The sequence below is a fragment of the Montipora capricornis genome, chromosome 2 (assembly GCF_036669925.1).
Source record: "Montipora capricornis isolate CH-2021 chromosome 2, ASM3666992v2, whole genome shotgun sequence".
Lineage (NCBI taxonomy): Eukaryota > Metazoa > Cnidaria > Anthozoa > Scleractinia > Acroporidae > Montipora > Montipora capricornis.
Window position 1 is genome coordinate 26,090,872 of NC_090884.1, and position 20,000 is coordinate 26,110,871.

Here is a 20,000-nt window from a genome sequence, read left to right on the forward strand (position 1 = left end):
GCAACTTTGAACGTGACCTTGTTGCCAGTTTCCAGTTACTGATTTTGGCTAAATTTTAAATTTCATAACAGTTGTGGATCTTGATTTCCTTTTTGTACATTTGAAACATTGTGGTTTCAAAACAGTAAAAAACTTTGGATGAACATTTTGGAATTTGTAAAATCGAGGACATCGCATGAGGGATTCCTGGTACGTGTTTCAGCACTTAAAGTATGAACTCATTAAAGATATCAAAGTAAATCGACGTTAACCGCATCTCGAGTGATGGAGGTAAAGTGTGTTATTCGACCTGATGTGACCATACAGTACTTTTTCGTTGGTGTGTGTCCATTTGACATTCAAGGTACTTTCAGCCTTTAGATATTTAGAAAACATCAATAACATGAGAAAACAGTAAATATTTAGAGACAAGAATCACGTGTCTTGTTTTTTTGCAAAGTGATCAAGACTCGTGTAAAGGACACGTGCCAGGACCTGTGTCTCGAATAATGGTCCGTACAACTGTATCACACACATGGCTGGTCAAACGTAATAATCAAAATGTTTGCTTACTGAAACAAAAGTGGTTTTATAATGAGAATGGACGAATGAGAAGAATGTGCTTAAATTATTAAACAAACGAACTAACTTGATATACAAAAGTCGCAGATAATCATTGCACAAATGGGCAGATTACGAGCACCCTGCACCTCAAGGCTTTAGGAAAATGTTCATGCTCCGATACTTTCGCAAAATAAAAGTATGTCTTATTAGCAAATACGCCTTGGTTTGGGGACAAAAGGAAAGAAAAGTGCGGGCAATGGCGGTATGATTGAATTTGTCAACTCCGAGTCAGTCTATGCACTTGTGTACGAAAAATCATGTCACTAAAGAGGCTTGTAAGGGCTGGTTTGAGATTTGCAAAGTGTAAACAGGAAGACTTATAAGCATAAGGAATTTCCAAGGTAAACCTCATCCCAAACTTTTGTCATTATTAAACCAAAACATTGAATATTCTTAGTTGTCATATAATGAATCCTTGGAGGCGTAGATTCATTAGCGTTTGCAAGGCCGGGCATCGTCTTGCTGATACAAACCACTTTCTTCAAAGTTTTCATTCACAAAATCCCTCAAGCAAATGCCGCTTGAATAATTCGGTTTCGTTAAATTTGAAACTATGTAATACCAGAACAAAATCACACGAGTTGTTATTTGAAAATTTCCTGATAAAAACTTTCAATTAATTGAAATAGCTCAATGCCCCTTGAGATCTGGTCGAGTTTTGCTTCTGGTGGTACACATGGAAGACTCATGGACACACTTTGGGTTCCTTGCTGTTAGACCGTGCAATTGAAGCAGTGTCGACAAAAGCCCCGCTCTAAATTCTTTCATTCCAAAACAACATCAATTCAAGTCTAAAATTTCCGTAAAAATACTTTCCTTTGTTAGTGCTTTCTAAAGGCGTTAGGCGGTAGGCGTTCAGGTCACAGCAAAATCGCCACAAACTAAATTAAGACATGAACTTAACTCTAAAAATTGATCGCTAAATACAAGAAAAACATACCCGTCGATTTTCATTTATACGTTTTAAGTTATTTGAGCGCAAACATTCAAGAAACAGTATCAAATAGGTTTCCATATTCATGATGTTACGTGGCTTTGTGATGTCCTAGCAGGGCGCCTACTTGCAGCAACAGTTCATTGAAATCCACTTTCTTTTGCAGCAAAAATCACAAAACGAAACAATAGAAGCGGTCATTTCGTTTAATGATGCGAAAAAAAAGGTCTTTTTCTAATATCTTTCACAGTAACATAAAAAGTCTTAGCAAAAATCTCGAAAATGACCATAATCGCCTGCTTAGGCGTGTGTTGTGTCTCAGCTCTGTACTGGTTCTACTTCTATTTTTATTGTATGTGAATAAAAAATTCCTCGAAGCACTTTTCCTTTTGATGATGATACTACAATCTATCAATCTACCATCATACTTCACTGTTGCCTGTCGTATCCCCAAGCAAGAAGACCAATTCGCTGTTACTATAGAGATTAAGTTGCACCTGAACCGCCCTATCTATTTCGGCTTCATGATTTTCGTACCGCATTTTTCTAAAAGCCTTACACAATTTTGACATGAGAGAACCCATCGGACTATTATGACCCGTACAGTGCGATGAACAAAAAGATAAGAACTGTGCTTATGAGAAACAAACGCAGATGAAGAGAATGAATCAAGTTCGAAGCGAAAAAGAAGCGTTTTAAAGAGTTTTCGTTTAGATTCCTTTAATCCCTGTTCATAATTTTCCGTTCCTGTCATCGCATTCCCCGATCCTCACTCCGGGTACTGTTTCTCTGTCTTTTCACCAGTATCGCCTTTTGTTACCACATCGACAAACTGACTCCTCTCTTGTTAAGCTCAGCCATGAGTCTTTTCTTGTTCAGAAACTGGAACCTTATACTTTCAGAAAACCGAACTTAGGCTGATATTATTCTAAAGCCACCGAAGGCGATGAAACTGAAGATTGTAGGACAAAGATCTCGTCCTCCGTTAATTTACTACTCGAGAAAAGCGGCTGATAAACAAGAACAAAGCGCCGCAGCCACAAAGGACGTTCATTGTCATAAAACACAGGAGGGTATGTATACTGATTAAGTAGGGACATGTGGGGAAGTCAACAAGCCCTTATCATTTGGCAGTTTGATAGTCCTCGTCAAATAATCGAGTTTCAAAAAGTTCACCAATTAGGAAAACTAAATAGTTTTTATCCAGTGGATAAAATTATCCCTTCTGTGCTGGAACAAGTGGGACCTAGTTTCGCGATCTTGTTGCAAGCAATCGAGCAGCCTGCGTGGCTGGCGTTCGAAGGGGAATTGAAAGGAGAACCCGCGGGAGAACATGAGCGCGCCTTCCTTGTTCTCTTTCAACCTCGTTCCCAGGGTCTCTCTTTTTCCCTTCCGTGAAGCAGGACGGCAACATGAACTGTACCTCTGAAATGACGATTATCGGCAATTCCTATTTTTTTCTGGATTGACTGTTATCGTCGATTAGCGAATATGAAGAATGCCATAATAGATAATTTTCTTGAACTCAAAGTGCGGTGACAAACATGAGCTTAAACAAGCGCATAACTGAAATAGAGTTTTATTGACTTAAAGTTTGGTATGTCTCAACATATATCTTCAGAAGTAACCGTTTACTTTTTGAGGTAATTGGGAGCTTAAGGAACGACAACGGCGATCACAACGAGAAAGTCATCTCAAAATATGAATTCACGTTTAATATTTTAATCGCCTCGTGATCATTTCATCGGCGGGTCTAATCTGCAGGTCGCAGGTCACAGGTTGCAGGTCATTGTTTCACCAATACAGAAAGTATCCTAAACATTCTTAAAAGCTAACCTTTCGGATACTTTTTGTATTGGTGAAACAATGACCTGCAACCTGTGACCTGCGACTTGCAGATTAGACCCGCCGTTATTTCATCCTTTTTAATATGATTAGGGTGTGGTAGTTCGTCAAGAATGATACTGGTCAGAACGACGCTTAATTTAGGGGAGCAAATGAAAATTTATCTTCAAGTGCTGACGTCCTTGCTAAAGGATAAGATGTTGCATAAGCATAAGAAAAGTGACCTACGCAAGCGCAGTTTGCGCCGGAAAAAAATAGGTGGACAATGCGATGAGAAACGTTTCCAAAATGACGGACGAAGAAGAAATTCTCCTCCTACTATCACTCCTTCTGCTCTATAGAAGAAGACGACGGCGACAAGAAATAGAACGAGAAAACAGACTGAGGAGGTCCTGTTGGGTATTTTCTAAGGGATATTTCCCGGAAGAGGAAAGAACAAGGAGACTCGGGAACTGCAACCAGCAGACTAAGAATTTTATTTTTGGCGATTTGTCGCAAAGGCAGGGATAATTGCGAACCGTCTCAGCAAGTTTCTTGTAAAAAAACAGTACCTTCGGACGCCGTCTTAGGCACTATTAATAGAGAGCTTACGAAACGACGACGCCGACGGCAACGACGACGCTACAAAACAATAGGTTTAGTGAGCAAAAACAATGGCTCTGCACGTGCGTTTTACATTTTGGTACATTTCTTTGCCGTCATCTCCTAGATGACGACGTGAAATGATCAAATTCAAGTTTCTGTGGAGGACGTTAGCACATGACGATGAATTTTCAGTTCTCTCTGTACGCGTCCAACCCACTCATACCAGTTTAATTCCTCAACAGTTATTACACATTTTTAACGCGAAACGACATGAAATAGTTTCGTAGTGATATGAATAACGTGAACTCGTATTTTTAAATGAAGTCCTCGTAGCCGTCGTCGTCCTCGTTTCGTAAGCTCCCTATTTTGAATATCCGTTGGCATAAAAACAGCTGACACCTCGGTCTTACGCTTATGTTTATGTTGGCCCCCCGGCCCGGTTTACTGTTATAAACGTGACATAACCATAAGCCTACGCATAAGAAAATGGAAACGATTTCTTTCTTATGCTTATGCTTCTGCTTTTGCTTATGCTTATGTCACTCACGGTTTACACAGCTTTTGCTTATGCTTATGTCACAGTTTAAATCAGACTATAAAGCCTCAAATTTGGCTATTCACGTTGTAGTTTTGTTGACGACGGCGAAGAAATAAACAAAAGCTTAAAAAACGCACGTGCGGAGCGTGCAAAGATATTGTTTTTTCCCACTAAATATGCAAATTTGTGACGTTCTCGTTGCCGTCGCCGTTGTCGTTGCTTGAGCTCCCTCTTACCTGAGAGAGACCATGGGAGGAGGTTGGTTCTCTAGCAATTGAGACCAGACTGGAAACGATTCACTCGATCCCTATGGGTGATAGCCGCTGAAAATGCACCATCGTACGCGGCTATCAGCCGTCAATCGTATACTATATGACATTACCCACAACAACCCCGGAACCTCAATCGTATACGACGACAGGGTACATCCGTACCGGTTAATATTCACGGAAGAGTAATTTCAATAACTTGTGTTTTTCTACACGTTTCAACTTTAACACAGATTCATCCTACTTAATTGCCATTTTCTTTATTTTTCGGCGAAATAGCGATCAAATACACCCAGAATCAAAGAAACCCGGACTCCCTCGTATACGATGACTGGCTACACTTATATTGGTTGATATTCATTGAAAAGTGATTCCAATATGTTGGGTTTTTCTGGCCGTTTCAACTTTAACACACGTTTATGCTCCCAAAAATTTCCATTTTCACTATTTTTGGCGAAATAGTGATCAATTACACCCAGAACCAAGGAATACCGGACACCATCGTACACGATGGCTGGCTACACTTACACTGGCTAATAATAATCACTCAACATTTTCGGTTTTTCTAGCCGTTTTAACTTTAACACACATTGGTTCTTCCTTAAAATTGCCATTTTAATTATTTTTCGGTGAAGTAGCGATCAAATACACTCAGAATCAATGAATACCGGACATCATCGTATACGATGGCTGGCTACACTTACACTGGTTAATAATCACTGAGAAGTTATCTCAATATTTTTGGTTTTTCTAGCTGTTTCAACTTAAACACATATTTTTCTTCCTCAAAATCACCATTTTTACTATTTTTCCGCGAAATAGCAATCAATTACACCCAGAATCAAGGCATACGGGACGCCATCGTATACGATGGCTGGCTACACTTATAACGGCTAATAATCACTGGGAAATGATTTCAACGTTTTCGGGTTTTCTGGCCATTTCAACTTTAACACACATTTATTCTTCCTTAAAATTGCCATTTTCATTATTTTTCGGCGAAAAAGCGATCAAATACAGCCAGAATCAATGAATACTGGACGGCATCGTATACGATGGCTGGCTACACTTATACTGGATAATGATCACTAAGAAATTATTTCAATATTTTGGGTTTTTCTAGCTGTTTCAACTTTAACACATATTTATCCTTCTCAAAATTGCCATTTTCGCTATTTTTGGGTGAAATAGCTGCCAATTACACCCAGAATCATGGAATACCGGACGCCATCGTATACGATGGCTGGGTACTCTTATACTGCTAATGATCACGGAGACTGCATTTCAATATTTTCGGTTATTCTAGCCGTTTCAACTTTAACACACATTTTTGCTTGCTTAAATTTGCCATTTTAATTATTTTTCGGCGAAGTAGCGATCAAATACACCCAGAATCATGGAATACCGGATGGCATCGTATACGATGGCTGGCTACACTTATACCGGCTAGTAATCACTGAGAAGTTATTTCAATATTTTCGGTTATTCTAGCCGTTTCAACTTTAACACACATTTTTGCTTGCTTAAATTTGCCATTTTAATTATTTTTCGGCGAAGTAGCGATCAAATGCACCCAGAATCATGGAATACCGGATGGCATCGTATGCGATGGCTGGCTACACTTATACCGGCTAGTAATCACTGAGAAGTTATTTCAATATTTTCGGTTTTTCGAGCCGTTTCAACTTTAAGACACATTGGTTCTTCCTTAAAATTGCCATTTTCATTATTTTTCGGCGAAGTAGCGATCAAATACATTCAGAATCCGTGAATACCGGATGCCAACGTATACGATGGCTGGCTACACTTATACTGGATAATGATCACTAAGAAATTATTTCAATATTTTCGTTTTTTCTGGCCGTTTAAGCTGTAACACATTTTTATTCTTCCTTAAAATTGCCATTTTAATTATTTTTTGTCGAAATAGCGATGAAATACAGCCAGAATCAAGGAATCAGGGACGTGATCGTATACGATGGCTGACTACACTACAATACAATACAATGTTCTTTATTTTGAGAGGGTAATACATGATTAACCCAGTAAAGAGTTTTCTAACACATGGCCCTCTGTAATACAAAGGTCAGACCACAACACCGGGAACACTGTCCCCTACTCTTTTCGAATAGTGTGTGGGATCTTTAACGTCCCACAAAGTTAATGAACAAGGATTGTGAGACGGGACCTCCGGCTTATCGTCCTTATCCGAGAAGACTAGAGAGTTATTTCAATATTTTGGTTTTTAAGCTAGGGCTAAAATAGAGTCTTTTTTGTAAGAATATCGTTTTTCAGGTTGAGGCTGTTTAATTTACTTTTCAGCCGCTCTTATGCGAGATTTTGACGTTTGACATTTCGTCCTAAGAATGTCTTGGGGTATCAATAACAAGTGTCAGGTGTCTTGATCTTTATCCACTGCATCTTGACTCCCACTAATGCAGTGCCAAACCCCTATAACAAACAACTTTTAGCCGACTGAATATACCGTTTAGTGATTTCGCCAATGGCTAATCAATTTTCTGACTCTCGCAAAAAGTGAGAGGTCACTCAATTGCTATTTTGTCAGCAATTAGTAGCGGAATTTTTGGTATTTGTAGCTCGTGCCGGCTGACAACGTCAATCACTTTTAACGCCGGCAGCATTTAAATACATGTCCACTACTATTTCCTTTCTCTGAAATTCAGTTCTTGCCAAGAGCTCTTTCATATCTTTGCCAGGTTGCTTCGGGGTGCTTTGTCTGAGCAATTCACGTATCATTATGTCCAAGTATGTGTGCCGTACGTTTATAGCCCGCTATTCTCCGATCATTCCTTTTCTCTACCGTTTAACCGTTCTAACCCTAAACCCTAACCCTAACCCTAACCTTACCTAGTTGATTCTTCATTTCGCTCGTCATGATAGTTCATACGTTCTGTTTATTATTAGTGAACGTGTTTATGTACAACTAAATATCAGTTCTTCAGGATGTTTCTTTCCGGGATTTCAGTAGAGGTTGTTTTCCGAGGCTCGGATTTCAGCGAATTATCGGAAAACACGAATTAGAGGCATTATAAAAAAGTTATTGAAGTATCTGAAAACTGAATGCCTCTTTGCAATTGATGTTCTTTTCATTCCGCAGTGTCAAGAAGTCACGCTTGAATGGTTTTCATCCTTTCTGCAAGGAAACAGCCCAAATAGACGGTATGTTTATGTGACCTCGAAAGGTTTTATTGTTTTCCGCAAAGAGGAGTAATGTTTCAAAATATGCCTTTATATGAAAACTACCGAAACTACCCCTCTTAATTGATGAGATTTATCTCATCATGTCATGTCAAATGTCTCTAGAGAACCCACAAAGAATACAAAACTATAAGAAGTTTACAGCGCTCCGTCGGAATCAAGGCATTCGTTGAACAAAAATGTCAATTTAAAGACCAAAATCTCTTAAAGTCTCGTTTTTGCCATCCTTGTCTGGTTTTTTATGAGAAATAATGGTTTCTTAACAGAATCCCTGAAAGAAATGACGTTCCAGGAACGAAATGAGTGTCTGGCAGATGCATGGTCCAAGAGGCTCAACGCCGAGGAGCGAGCTAATTATAACAGCCGGGCTAAAACGGAAAAGATCCTCTCAACAAGAGAGCAAATCAAAAGGATCTTAGAAAGAATAAGTAATGAGGTAATCAAAATGAATTTGTTCATCCGGAATTATGCCAAAGGTAAAGACTGTAGAGAATAGCTGCTGGTAGTGCAGCCAAAGTACTTTCGATTAGTAGAATTTATATGGTTAAATCAAGCAAATTTAGTTGTAGGCAGCTCCTAACCTGATGAGAAACCCGCCACATGCGCACCTGCACGAACCACTTGTCTTCCAGGAAAACGCCCAAGCGTCAACGATTCCACTGCCAATCAGACAGTTAGCAAATATGCTATCCATGCGAATAATGATTAGAGTGACAGGACCGGTATAACCACTGTTCTTTAAGATCTATGGCTACTCATTCGTAACATTTCAAATCTTGTTTCTATTCGTAGTGCGATAATCTGAAAGATCTAGGGGTTAGGTGCCTCTTTATATCAGACAACGATGGTACTGGGACCATGGATGTGTACGGCCATCCTACTGCAGTGCGGTTTGCAGAAACGTCCCAGTTGGCAGGAAAATTCTTTTCCTTTGTTAACGGAGAAGGTATTTGCCGTCTAAAATTATGGTTCCAATTCACTTCTGTAGTAATGGCGCATTAATTCACCCCCCCTCTCCTTCTGGAGCTACCTGAATGTGCGGCTCAGATCCGTCCAGTGCAGATGTCTTTCTTGATCCAGTATCCTACGTCATGTGCTCAAACTTATTTTGCAGGAAGGGGACTGCAACAAAGACAATCTCGTGAGGAAGAAAAGGTGCTGTTGCGGCGCCAAGTCCAAGAACTTTTCAACAAAAAATACAGTGAGTAACATATTAATGTTATGGCCGCCTGGCGCTACTGAAATATCTAAATCCCCCTCCTCACCAAGCAGTCCGCTCAGGCCGGCGCTTCCTAGACCCTGATATTCTTCTCCTATTATTTAAGTTTCATGTGAACGTTATGCCATGTAAATCGAACAAATAAGCTAAATAAGAGAAGCACTGGGAAGCCAGTGCCTCCGACGACTTTGATAAGTGAACTCTCCTAACGCGCGTCTTCAGATTTCCTGAAGAGAAAATAAGTCCTTGAGAAAGTTTTGTCTTAAATATTTGGTGTTTTTTTTCATGGCAGGTGAGTTACTTGGAAGATCTGCAAAAGTCCCGTATAAAGACGTCAAACGTAATCAGTCTCGTCTGAGAGTCACCAACATGCCAGGGGGAATAGACTTTAAACACCCTTCTAACTACGGAGTAGGAAACTTACGCCAAATTCTGACCTCAAAGGACAATTTAGTTTTTCAGCTTGATAACGGCAACACGTCCTCAACTAGCTCTGCAGTGGCACTACCCGCTAGCTCAGGCACCATCGGCTCCACCGCAGAAATGCTATGCACTACCACCACTGATAGCTCTCCGCTGACATTTGTACCATCCTCCACGTCTACCAGCAATTGTCAGTCGTTGCGAGAAACGGTACCCGTATCCACCGCCAGCAGTAACTCTCTATCGGTGCCAGTAACGGTTTCGCTCTCCACAGCTACTCCGAGTTCCTCAGTAACAGCGTCGTCCTCCTTCGCTACTGGGGGCTTTCTATCAGTGACAGTAACGTTACCGAGCAATACCGCCAACAGTAGCTCGTTATCGGTGCCAGCGACGGTGTCTACCGCTACTCGTAACACATTATCACTGCCCCCAGTAACGGTAACGACTTCTGCCGCTACTCAGAGCTCCCCAACATTGAAGGTGCCGATTTCTACCGCCGTTAGTCAGCCCTCCGCCGCCACCAGAAGCTCCTTATCGTTGGCAGTAACGATACTGGAGTCTACCACCACCAGTACCTCGTCATCGGTGCGAGCAACACTACCTTTCTCTACTGCAACCATCAGCTCCCCTTCAATGATGTTACCGATATCATCTACCACTACCAGCAGCTCCTCTGTGGAAGGACCAACTCGACAGACATCCAACGTACCGTCCTCCAGCGTGGACAGCAATCCAGCGCGCAGGAAAAGAAAGCAGACCACTAGGCAGAATGGTGGAGATAATAAGCGCAAAAGAGACCTCCACACTGAGCGCTGCCAGGCTTATCTTTGCCAAGAACCTGACGCCCAAAAAAAGCAGACCTTGAAATGGATCCATTGCGACGACTGTGAGAAGTGGTTTCACTTTGAATGTGTTGGCATTCAGACAGCACCGCGGGGTAGATATGTCTGTGGTTGCAGTGTGGAAAACTTCGATAAATCGTAAGTTTGTTACGTTTGGGGTGAAAATATACATTGCGGCCAGATTAGGCGGTTTTGAAGTCGAACAAAGATATCCTCACTCAAAAGTCTATATTCGTGAGCGATAACCACTCGCTGCCTAAAGGTAGCCATTAGTCTTTGGCTCAACAAAATAGGAATAATATATTTTTGCCTTAGGTACCCTCCACACGAATCCGGATGTTTTTAAAAACAGATGGATGTATTTTTTGATAAGTATTTGTAAAATCCTTGACGTTTTCGAGTCGCATGAGTGCAATCGCCCTCCATAAAGAACATGCGCGCATGTGTTCTTAAGCCTGGGGTCCATCCTTTGACGTCCTATATTTAAATTATCCGCCTTCGCCTCGCCAGCCTATTGTCTACTTGTGGAGTAGCGTCTATTTTTGTTTCTTAGAACGCCATACCTACGTATTCACAAATATCCGGATACGTGTGGAAGGGGTATTAATTTTCCTTGAGCTGTGATGAGTCCACCAGGTTATCGAGTTCTAGCCGTCCTCTTGATGTCGTGTATCTCTGATGCGGTCCGATTTCTTCACACTTCTTATCAAATGAACATAACCTGTCGGATATGCTAAATACATAGACTTACATCCTACTTACTTGTTGTCGCTTGAATTTTCTTTGAAGGAACTACCCATCCAGAATGTCGCTGCTATCTCCAGACATTTCCAGCGTCAAGGTACAACGTACAGTAGTCTTCTTTTTCATTTGTCACTTTTCTTGTTTTGCTTCTATCCACCTTTTACTGTGGTCTTTGTAAGATCCCCTCAACTTTACTTTACTGGGATCCGGAAGAAATGTTTTAGCCGTAACGATCCTTGTAATATTTATAGGGTCATTTAAAGAACATCCTTTACGCTAATACAGCCAGCAAGAGGCACACGTTGTTCAACAGAAACAAGCAATCAGACGTGTTGCATTTAAGTTGTGCCATCTGCGGCCCTTTCTCATCTTCAATGGTATGCATGTCTCGATCCTGTCTTTAAAACACGCTAAACTTTCTTACAATGGTATAAAATCCAGCGTTAACATTTAGAGAAATCAGGACGGAAGACGTTTGTGATGACAATTCAAACCCACAGCTGAGTGGTTTCACAAGCTACGTGTCACCAAAAATTTAGTCTTTTTCTGTTTATAATGTCGTACTTACAAAGAACATATCTAACCACTCTCACCCCTTCCCCTTCCTCTCTGGACGTTCCCGTTAAACTAGTGAGAAAATGTTTGGAAAAAACACAAACAAAATGTCTATATATTGGAAAAGTTATGTATGTGACGACTTCAAAGTTTCTTCATTTTCAGATTCGGCGATTTACCTTAGAAGTACAATCCTTCTTGCCAGAATTTTGGTCTGATTTCAACCAACACAACACAAGGATGTGTAGCTACGTTTTGTCTGTCTTGGTTCCTGAGGTATAACATATCAGTACTACTTCGATTGGATTGTTTCCCGGTTCTTTTGCTATTACTTACAACATTAATTGTCAAGTGAAGCTATGATTTATTTCATATACCATTTCATCATTAACATTAATTGTGGAAATTGTCTGCAAGAGTTAAACTGAATTTATCAAATTATAATTTATATAAGATGTGGAAAATGCAACTCACCAATCACTCATTAATAAATGACTTTTTTGGCAAAAAAGCAGATCGATCGTTTACGTCAAGGGCAACTCGAAAACATTTTATGTTCTGAAAACCTTGCCGAGGGTTAAGACAAGGGGTTCAAAATTTAAATTTCTGTCACAATGTATTACACCCTCCCATACAAGTTAAAAACATGTTATGATGTCGCAGGATATCCGGAACCCTCTGACCGATATGTTGACTTTTCCGTGCCAAAACTGTGCTATAGCAATTTCATTTTATATAAATGCCACGATACTGTCACGCTACAAAAAAAGGATATCACCTTAATTGTGGCTTTATCTGGCAAGCTATGTGTGCGCAGCCTCTATAGGACACTATAGCGAACACCTTTCGAATAGGCAAAATTTCCCACCGTGCTACTAACCGGACACGCGGATACATATTAGGGCGTGGTAGGCCAGTAAAGTTCACCGAACTATTTATTTGGGATCAATATGCAAAGGTCAAAAGTGATTTAACAGGAACTCAATGCACCAAAAGCCTGAGCAAAAATTCCAACGGGAAGCATGCAGTTCCCTTCCGCAGAAGTCAGGCCGATTCCCGGTCATACACGCGAGAATCTGGCCCGTTTGGGCCCAGGAAAAAATCATTCCAACTCTCTAAGGGAAGGCCCCTCCTGCGCCCTGACCCAGGGCGGGGAGGGTTTTTTTTTTTATTGGACTCTGCAGGCCGCCCCGATTCCCCGGGAATCGGTCCCACGGTGACCCGGGCGCCAGACGTGATCTCCGCCTCTCTGTGACTCGTGACGAAGAGTCTGCACACGTGAGAAAAACACGTTTTTGGGCCGTAACTTCCCTCCCTGGACAGCCAGGACCCCGGGACCCATAGAAAAACATGCAAAATGGTGTGGTGCATCTGGTAGTGGCATTGGTTTTTCTTCAGCGTCCCTAGGAAATGCTCTGCATACGAGAGAATAGCCTGTTCTCACGTGGTGGCACCCCCTGATTTGGTGCTGGGACCCCCTAACCCCAAGAAATGCATTTCCCATGGGAAGTTACATCCAGATATGCTATTGGCTACTCTGTCGTCCATAGGGAACGCCCTGCATACCATAGAGAAACGGGTTTTTGCGCCAAAACTCCCCCCGGTTTTGTGTAATCCCCCCTTATTTCACGAGCTGAATCTCCTGATCCCCTTCCACAGAGAAAACTGTCTTTCGGCTTTCTCCCCCCCCCCCCCTCCCCCCTCCGCCCGCGGGTGTATGCCCAGTTTGAGCCTCGTAGAGTATCAAACTTGGCGACGTTTACTCTAATCGACTTCTGAAGGGTTTCAAATCTTGTGTGGAACTTAAACTAACACAGGATCTGCACGGCCAAGTTCCCCAAAACCTTTTTTCGGCTTTCTGTGGAACTAATCCCAAATATCTATATACTGTTGGAAAGGTCTCGGCTAGATCTATCACGCGACGAAGTTTGGGCACCCTGTGTTACATTGGGTATCCTGTGCACCGTTTTATGTCTGTAACATTCCTGCGTTTTATTCCCTTGAGACCCCACTGCCCATGCGCCAAGACCCCTTTGCCTAACAACTTTTTGCACCGTTTCGCCCCAGGGCGAATCGACCTGTACGTGCCAGAGGCCCGAGAACACCCTTATTTTGAGACAAAAGTGCCCCCCCGAACTCCTCCTTCGGTCACGTGACGTGCCCCACATTGGCTCCACCACGGTTCCTCTCGGATTGGCCGGATTCTAAATCTCGGGGGAGTTATACTTGAAAAACTGGTTTTCGGTTTTCTCGGTCTAGCTCCCCCTCCCCCCCGGATTTGATCGGAGAGCGCGAGATCGGACCATGAGGATAGGTCTTGATACGGGCAATCCCTTGGTTGGGTTGGTTTTGTTTTTGTTCCCCCGCAGAATAATCGACAGCACTGCAAAGTTGCGATCTTTGGGACCTTGCCATTTCCCCCCCTTAAGAGCTGCGCCCTTTCAACTACGTCAGAGCGAATCAGCGTCGCACGACGCATCCCTTGGTTTTGTTGGTTTGACCGTACCACCTTCGGCTGAGCATGCAGGAACACCTTGGGGCGAAGTGGTCATTGGCATCTAGCTCCCCCCGGTTTGGTGCTGTAACCCTTTTAGTAACAGATATACATGCACCATCGAAGGGGCTATCACGTGATACCATTGGTTAGTCTCCATCATGTACACATGAGAGAACCGCTTGATTTCAGTTGGTAGCACCCCCCGGAAAAGAGCTGAGACCCCCTAACCCCAAGCAATGCATTCCCCATGTAAAGTTACATGCGAATATGATATTGGTTTGTCTCCATCGTCCCCAGGGAATGCTGTACACATGTGAGAAAAGCCTGTTATTTTGCCATATATCCCCCCGGTTTAGACCTGGGTCCCCCTAACCCCAAGATATGCATTCGCCATGGAAATGCGCATCTTGTGGTAACCCTGGTTAGTTTATATCGTCCCTGGGGAAGGCTCTGCATATGGGAGAACGGCCCGTTTCCATGTTGTAGCACCCCTCCCCCCCCCCCCCCCCATCCTCTGGAAAGGAGCTGGGACACACCCTAGCCCCAAGAAATGCATTGGCCATGGAAAGTTACATGCAAATATGCTATTAGTTACTTTCCATTGCCCCTTTGAAATACTTACATACATACATACATACTTTTATTTCACGTCCCCAAGGGCCTTTTCAGTGAAATACAAATACAACAATGAAACACAATAAAATAATTCTATATGAATAAAATTTAAAATGCTCTAAGAAAAACAAATGCCATGCTAATGCGGTATTGGATAAATTCAGCTAGCTATCCATTAAGAGTCTTTTCCTTATCAAGGTTTTAAACTGAGCTAACGATTGACTTAACTTAATTACTTGAGGTAGAGCGTTCCAAAGAGATACATACCACAGAGAAAACTGTCTTTCGGCTTTCTCCTCCCCTCCCGGTTTGGTGCTGGGCCCCCCTAACCCCAAGAAATGCATTCGCCATCAGATGGCGCATCTTGTGGTACCATTGGTCAGTCTTCCTCGTCCCTGGGGAATGCTCCGCACATGGGAGAACAGCCTGTTCTCGCGTTGGTAGCAGCCACTCTGGAAAGGAGTTGGGACGCTCTAAGCCCTTGAAATGCATTGGGCCAGTGAAAAGTTACATGCAAATATGACATTGGTTACTCTTGATCGTCTCTAGGGAATGCTCTACACATTTGAGAAAAACCTGTCATTTGGCTCTAGCTCTCCCCGATTTTGAGCTAAACCCCCTAACCCAAAGATATGCATGTGTAATGAGGTGGTTAGTCTTCATCGTCCCTGGGGAATGCTCTGCATATAGGAGAACGGCCTGAACGGCCTTGTTCTCACGTGGTAGCAACCCCCAGGAAAGGAGCTGTGACCCCCTAACCCCTAAGGGGTAACCATGCATTTTTCAGAGATAATTAAGCTTCGATTTGGAAAAGAACCCCATACATTGCTCTGTATTGCAGAGCTTTTTACAAATATTGTTGATAAATTATCTTCGAAAAATGCGTGGTCACTCCCAATTTTCTTTTTGGATCTCAATAACACTAGTTAAGGTCTGCTTTTCCCGCATATTCATTAAACAACGAAAAATAGTTGGCATGTATAGTCCAGTCAAATTGGGGTCAGACCCTCAACAAATTGCAACAAAAGGTTTTTCAACGGATTATGGCTCATTCGGATGTCCTTAACAACATATCAAAAGTCCCAAAGAATCGGAGTTCGGGAGGGCACCGAAAAACGGAAAAGAAAATTCCCATACAAAGCTTATATGAAAAACCACAGGGTACCCAATTTATATGACGGCTACTATTTTATTGTCTCAAACAGTAACAATTTTGGGCCGGGTAAGCCGCTGGATTGTTGTTTAAGTTAAAATCGTGCTATTCGTACAACTCGATAAGAATTGTCACATTGTTTACGCTCTATTTATCAATTTAAACCAGATCATAATCCCGCTACATTGCATGGTACGGCTAGAAAGCCTTTTCCTCTAAAGTCGATCCCGCAATCAATCTTTAGTTTCTAAACAGTTATAGAGGTCACAATATCTGTTAATCTAAACATTCTGCTTTGTTGGTGCAGAAAAGAAAGTCCCGTCAATGGAACGTTTGACATTGGTCCCATGGGCTCCTAGACTCGGGTGCGTTGGTACAAGCAGACCCTTTGCACTGACCACAAGCAGGATTACACGGTAGATCATTTTTGCGACAGGAGCAACGGCGGGTGCTAACCCTAACCTTAGCGGTACAGTAACTCCCAGAGCGGCTGAATACAAGAGACAGTTTAAAGCGGCATCGACGATAAAGTGACCACGTACTGCTCGGGAGATGGCCTTACCACTAAGCATGTGGTCGACTGCACTAGGCGCATATATGATTTCCAATATCTCTCGCAGACCAGATTCTGCCATCAGATGCCCAATAGGGCCTACAAAACTCATCTTGGTATGAAAGGGGCCCAGCCGTGGGATGCAACTGCGGATTGGACTTGTTGGTGGTTCCCCTTGAACCATGCAAAAGGCTTTCCACAACAAAGGCTGATCGAAGGTGACGGCAGGTGCTGTGATGTTATGCCTTTTCGCGTGTTCCACGATAAACTTGAGGGTTGAATATATACAGGTGGCATCACTTGCGCTCACGTTGATCATGGGCAGAAATATCACAGATGATTTTCCTTCGTAGTCTCCAGTCAAGACGTGCTGCATTAGCCCACCCCACGCAGGACGACTGAAACCAAACAAGAGGGACGATTTCCAGAGCACATCGAGATTCTCCATGGGATCCACTACCCTAGCAACAGCCACGTCATTGTATTTGATCTCCACCTCTTCTAACCGCCTCTCATCATAGGGATATATCTCGATTTTACCTGCTTCAGAAAGTTCCTTGGACGTAACTTTCTTTCTTGGTATGCACCTTGTCTGGCTAGTAAATGGTGTGACAGCGGCCACGATGCCCATCCCATGGAAAGGGTCTTTCCCATGAAGCGTACAAATATTATGATCGACGTTGTCCGCTGCATATTGAACAAATTGGCCGTTAAACTCCGGTATGTCCGTCCCCTCATAAACCGCCGCGCTTTGATTAAATTGTTGTACTTGATTGTATGAAGCGCAATACCCAAGAGAATTGAGGGTGTCAATCAAAAACCGGGACGCAAAGTAATAATGTAGTTGCACGGCAAGATCCAGTTGTAAAGGCGCTAAAAACATTCTTGGTCGCGCTGCCTGCATAAGTGTCTGTCCTATCGATGCAAGTTTAACGTTATCATCTTCAGCTAAAATACCATGCAAGAATTCTTTGAGGGATACAGGAAGAAATTCAACTTGTTGTTCGGCGTCGGACTCAACTTTAGGGTAAGTTTCACTAGTAGTAGTCTCAACCAGTTTGATTTCACTTTTGATCAGCGCAGCAGCTGTTCGGATTATATTCATCTTTCCTGTTTCGACATCAGGGGCGTCTTTTTCCATCTTGTGAAACTCGTTAAGAATCGCCGCAGCAGTCTTCCTAAATGTTACAACATTGGGTTTTCCATCACTGAATGTGATAACCAATTCCTCTCCAAAATGCTTCGGGAGGCAGGCTTTCATGTAAGTCTGGCTATAAGCTGTGCAGTCGGAATCCCCTGAGTACTCGTTCATCTTAGCTACCAGATCTTGCACTGTGATTTGCTCATCAGAATGTTTCAGCAGATATTCTGTGACCATGTAAAAGGCTTTGTTTTGCTCCTCATTCTGGGGACGACCTCGTTTTCCTTTCTTATTTTCAAGCTGGGTCGTAGCATAAGACGCAGGAACCTGTTTATCTGTACGAAAATTGGAATTGCATATCTTATGATAGACTGCTTCAGCGGCAGGGAGATCATGTACGTGTAAAATTCTTGCTTTTACTACCTCTGCCCATGTGTCACGCCTTGCGTTGCACTTATTCAAAACGGTTTCTTGAGTCTCTAGAGTCATCACTCTACATACGTCTACAGATTTAACATCTACTTTATTGCCGCAAAAATAACAATCGCTTTTGTAATCGATTGTCTGGTCTGCACTTCTTTTGCGTTGAATAGTTGCAGATTGAGAACCCGCATTTTCGCGGCTTCTGTTATCCTTGGATATATTGGTGGGGTGGCAGTAATCTCGACGACAATTAGGGTGTACATGCTGTCCAGGAGCAACACTAATTGAATCATTTCTGAGGCCGCTGGCGCGATTTATACCTTCACTTCCCTTTGTTCCAATTGTGGAAAATTCGTGCGCTGAGCCTGCAACTCCGCAAATCGCGCAAACTAGAGGCGCTCCATCCATAAGAACACATTGAAGGAGTAAAACTCCAAATAACAACCTAAGCAATATAGAAATGAAAAGAAAAAAACGTTAAATTATAGTTAAATTGTTATAACAATTTTATCTTTCTCACTATGCTACGAAGCAAGTTTGATTAGCATATTTCAAAATGTATTTGAGCAGCGTCAGCAAAGATCGTGCCAGCACAATAGGCTTTCAAAAAGAAACTCTTCTACTTCGAAGCAGTAGTTAGATATGAGCATTGGATTTCTATTAAACTAGAAAGAATGAATTCTGCGATATCTAGGGGGAGATTTCTTTCACACGTCTCGAAGGGCTGATCATGCATGAAACAGAATCTAATTTCACGGCAATTCCCCATATGTAGGTGATCAGCACTGATTGTTTAAAGATTCTCTTAAAATTGAATCAGCCTTAAGCTTACCTTGATATAACTTTAGAAGCTACTAGCATCTATCAATTGAATCAAAAGAATTGTTTTCCAATAGAACAGGAGGAATGTACGCTGCATGGCCTTACGGCAAAATCCAATCCAGACACTGGCGAGACGAACCAACACGCACTCTTGGGTGGCGGTACACAAATAGACAAATTCACGCACTAATTGAATCTTGATAAACTAGGGTTTTTCCCTTCGCTAAATTGTAAATTTTTGAATACTTAAGTGTTACAGTTATTATTTGAATTGACATTAAGTTATATTTGAAAGTAATTCTTAAAGTAAATGAAAACAAAAAGTTTTTTTTTCAAAGAATGCAGTATCAATTTTTTTTTATCTATGTATATGTATTTGCAGGATTGTGCAAAATTACACGATCGAGAATGAAATGAAATAAACTAATACACCTGTTGTTTTAATTGGTATCTAGTCTTTCATTTCTGATGATTTGGGGTTGATATTCCCACAAAAAGTAATAAATTCTGGCGACTTAGTCAAAAACTTTACTGTAGCCTCGTTTCCATGTTGGAAATTTTTGGTTGTCAATGGGTCGAAATCAATTGCAATTTTAGGCACTTTCCCGGACTTCGATTCTCTGGGACTTTTAGTATGTTATAGAGGGATAATTTCTCTTTAGTTATCCGTTGAAAAATGTTTTGTTGCAATTAGTTGAGGGTTATCCCATTTTTCGAGCGAATTTGACTGGACTAGTAGTCGACAACAAAGCGACGGATAGAATCAATCGCTTGCCATATCATCAATACAGAGGTTAAAGAGAGCAACGCCTAGCACAGTTCCTTGAGGAACGCCTGAACTCGCGGGAGTCCATTCAGACTGCGTATCATCGACCACGACAAATAAATAAATAATATCTGACCTGCTAATTGACCTTTATTTAGATCAGATTTAGCCAAGCCTAAAAGCGGAGTTCCCGTTTCTAACCCCAGAAAGCAATATAGTGTACATGGAAATAATTATTCTTCTGCATAAAGTAC

General features: G+C 42.0%; 1 protein-coding gene across 1 annotated transcript; it reads left to right on the forward strand.

Annotated features, from left to right (window-relative positions):
* The first annotated feature begins 8,732 nt into the window (after positions 1-8,732).
* LOC138037013 (serine-rich adhesin for platelets-like) lies at positions 8,733-12,058 on the forward strand. The gene is made up of 6 exons (XM_068883027.1): positions 8,733-8,939; positions 9,108-9,194; positions 9,505-10,615; positions 11,267-11,318; positions 11,473-11,598; positions 11,942-12,058. Exons 1-6 carry the CDS (start codon positions 8,852-8,854, stop codon positions 12,056-12,058), a joined length of 1,581 nt encoding a protein of 526 aa, XP_068739128.1. The 5' UTR covers positions 8,733-8,851.
* Positions 12,059-20,000: the final 7,942 nt, after the last annotated feature.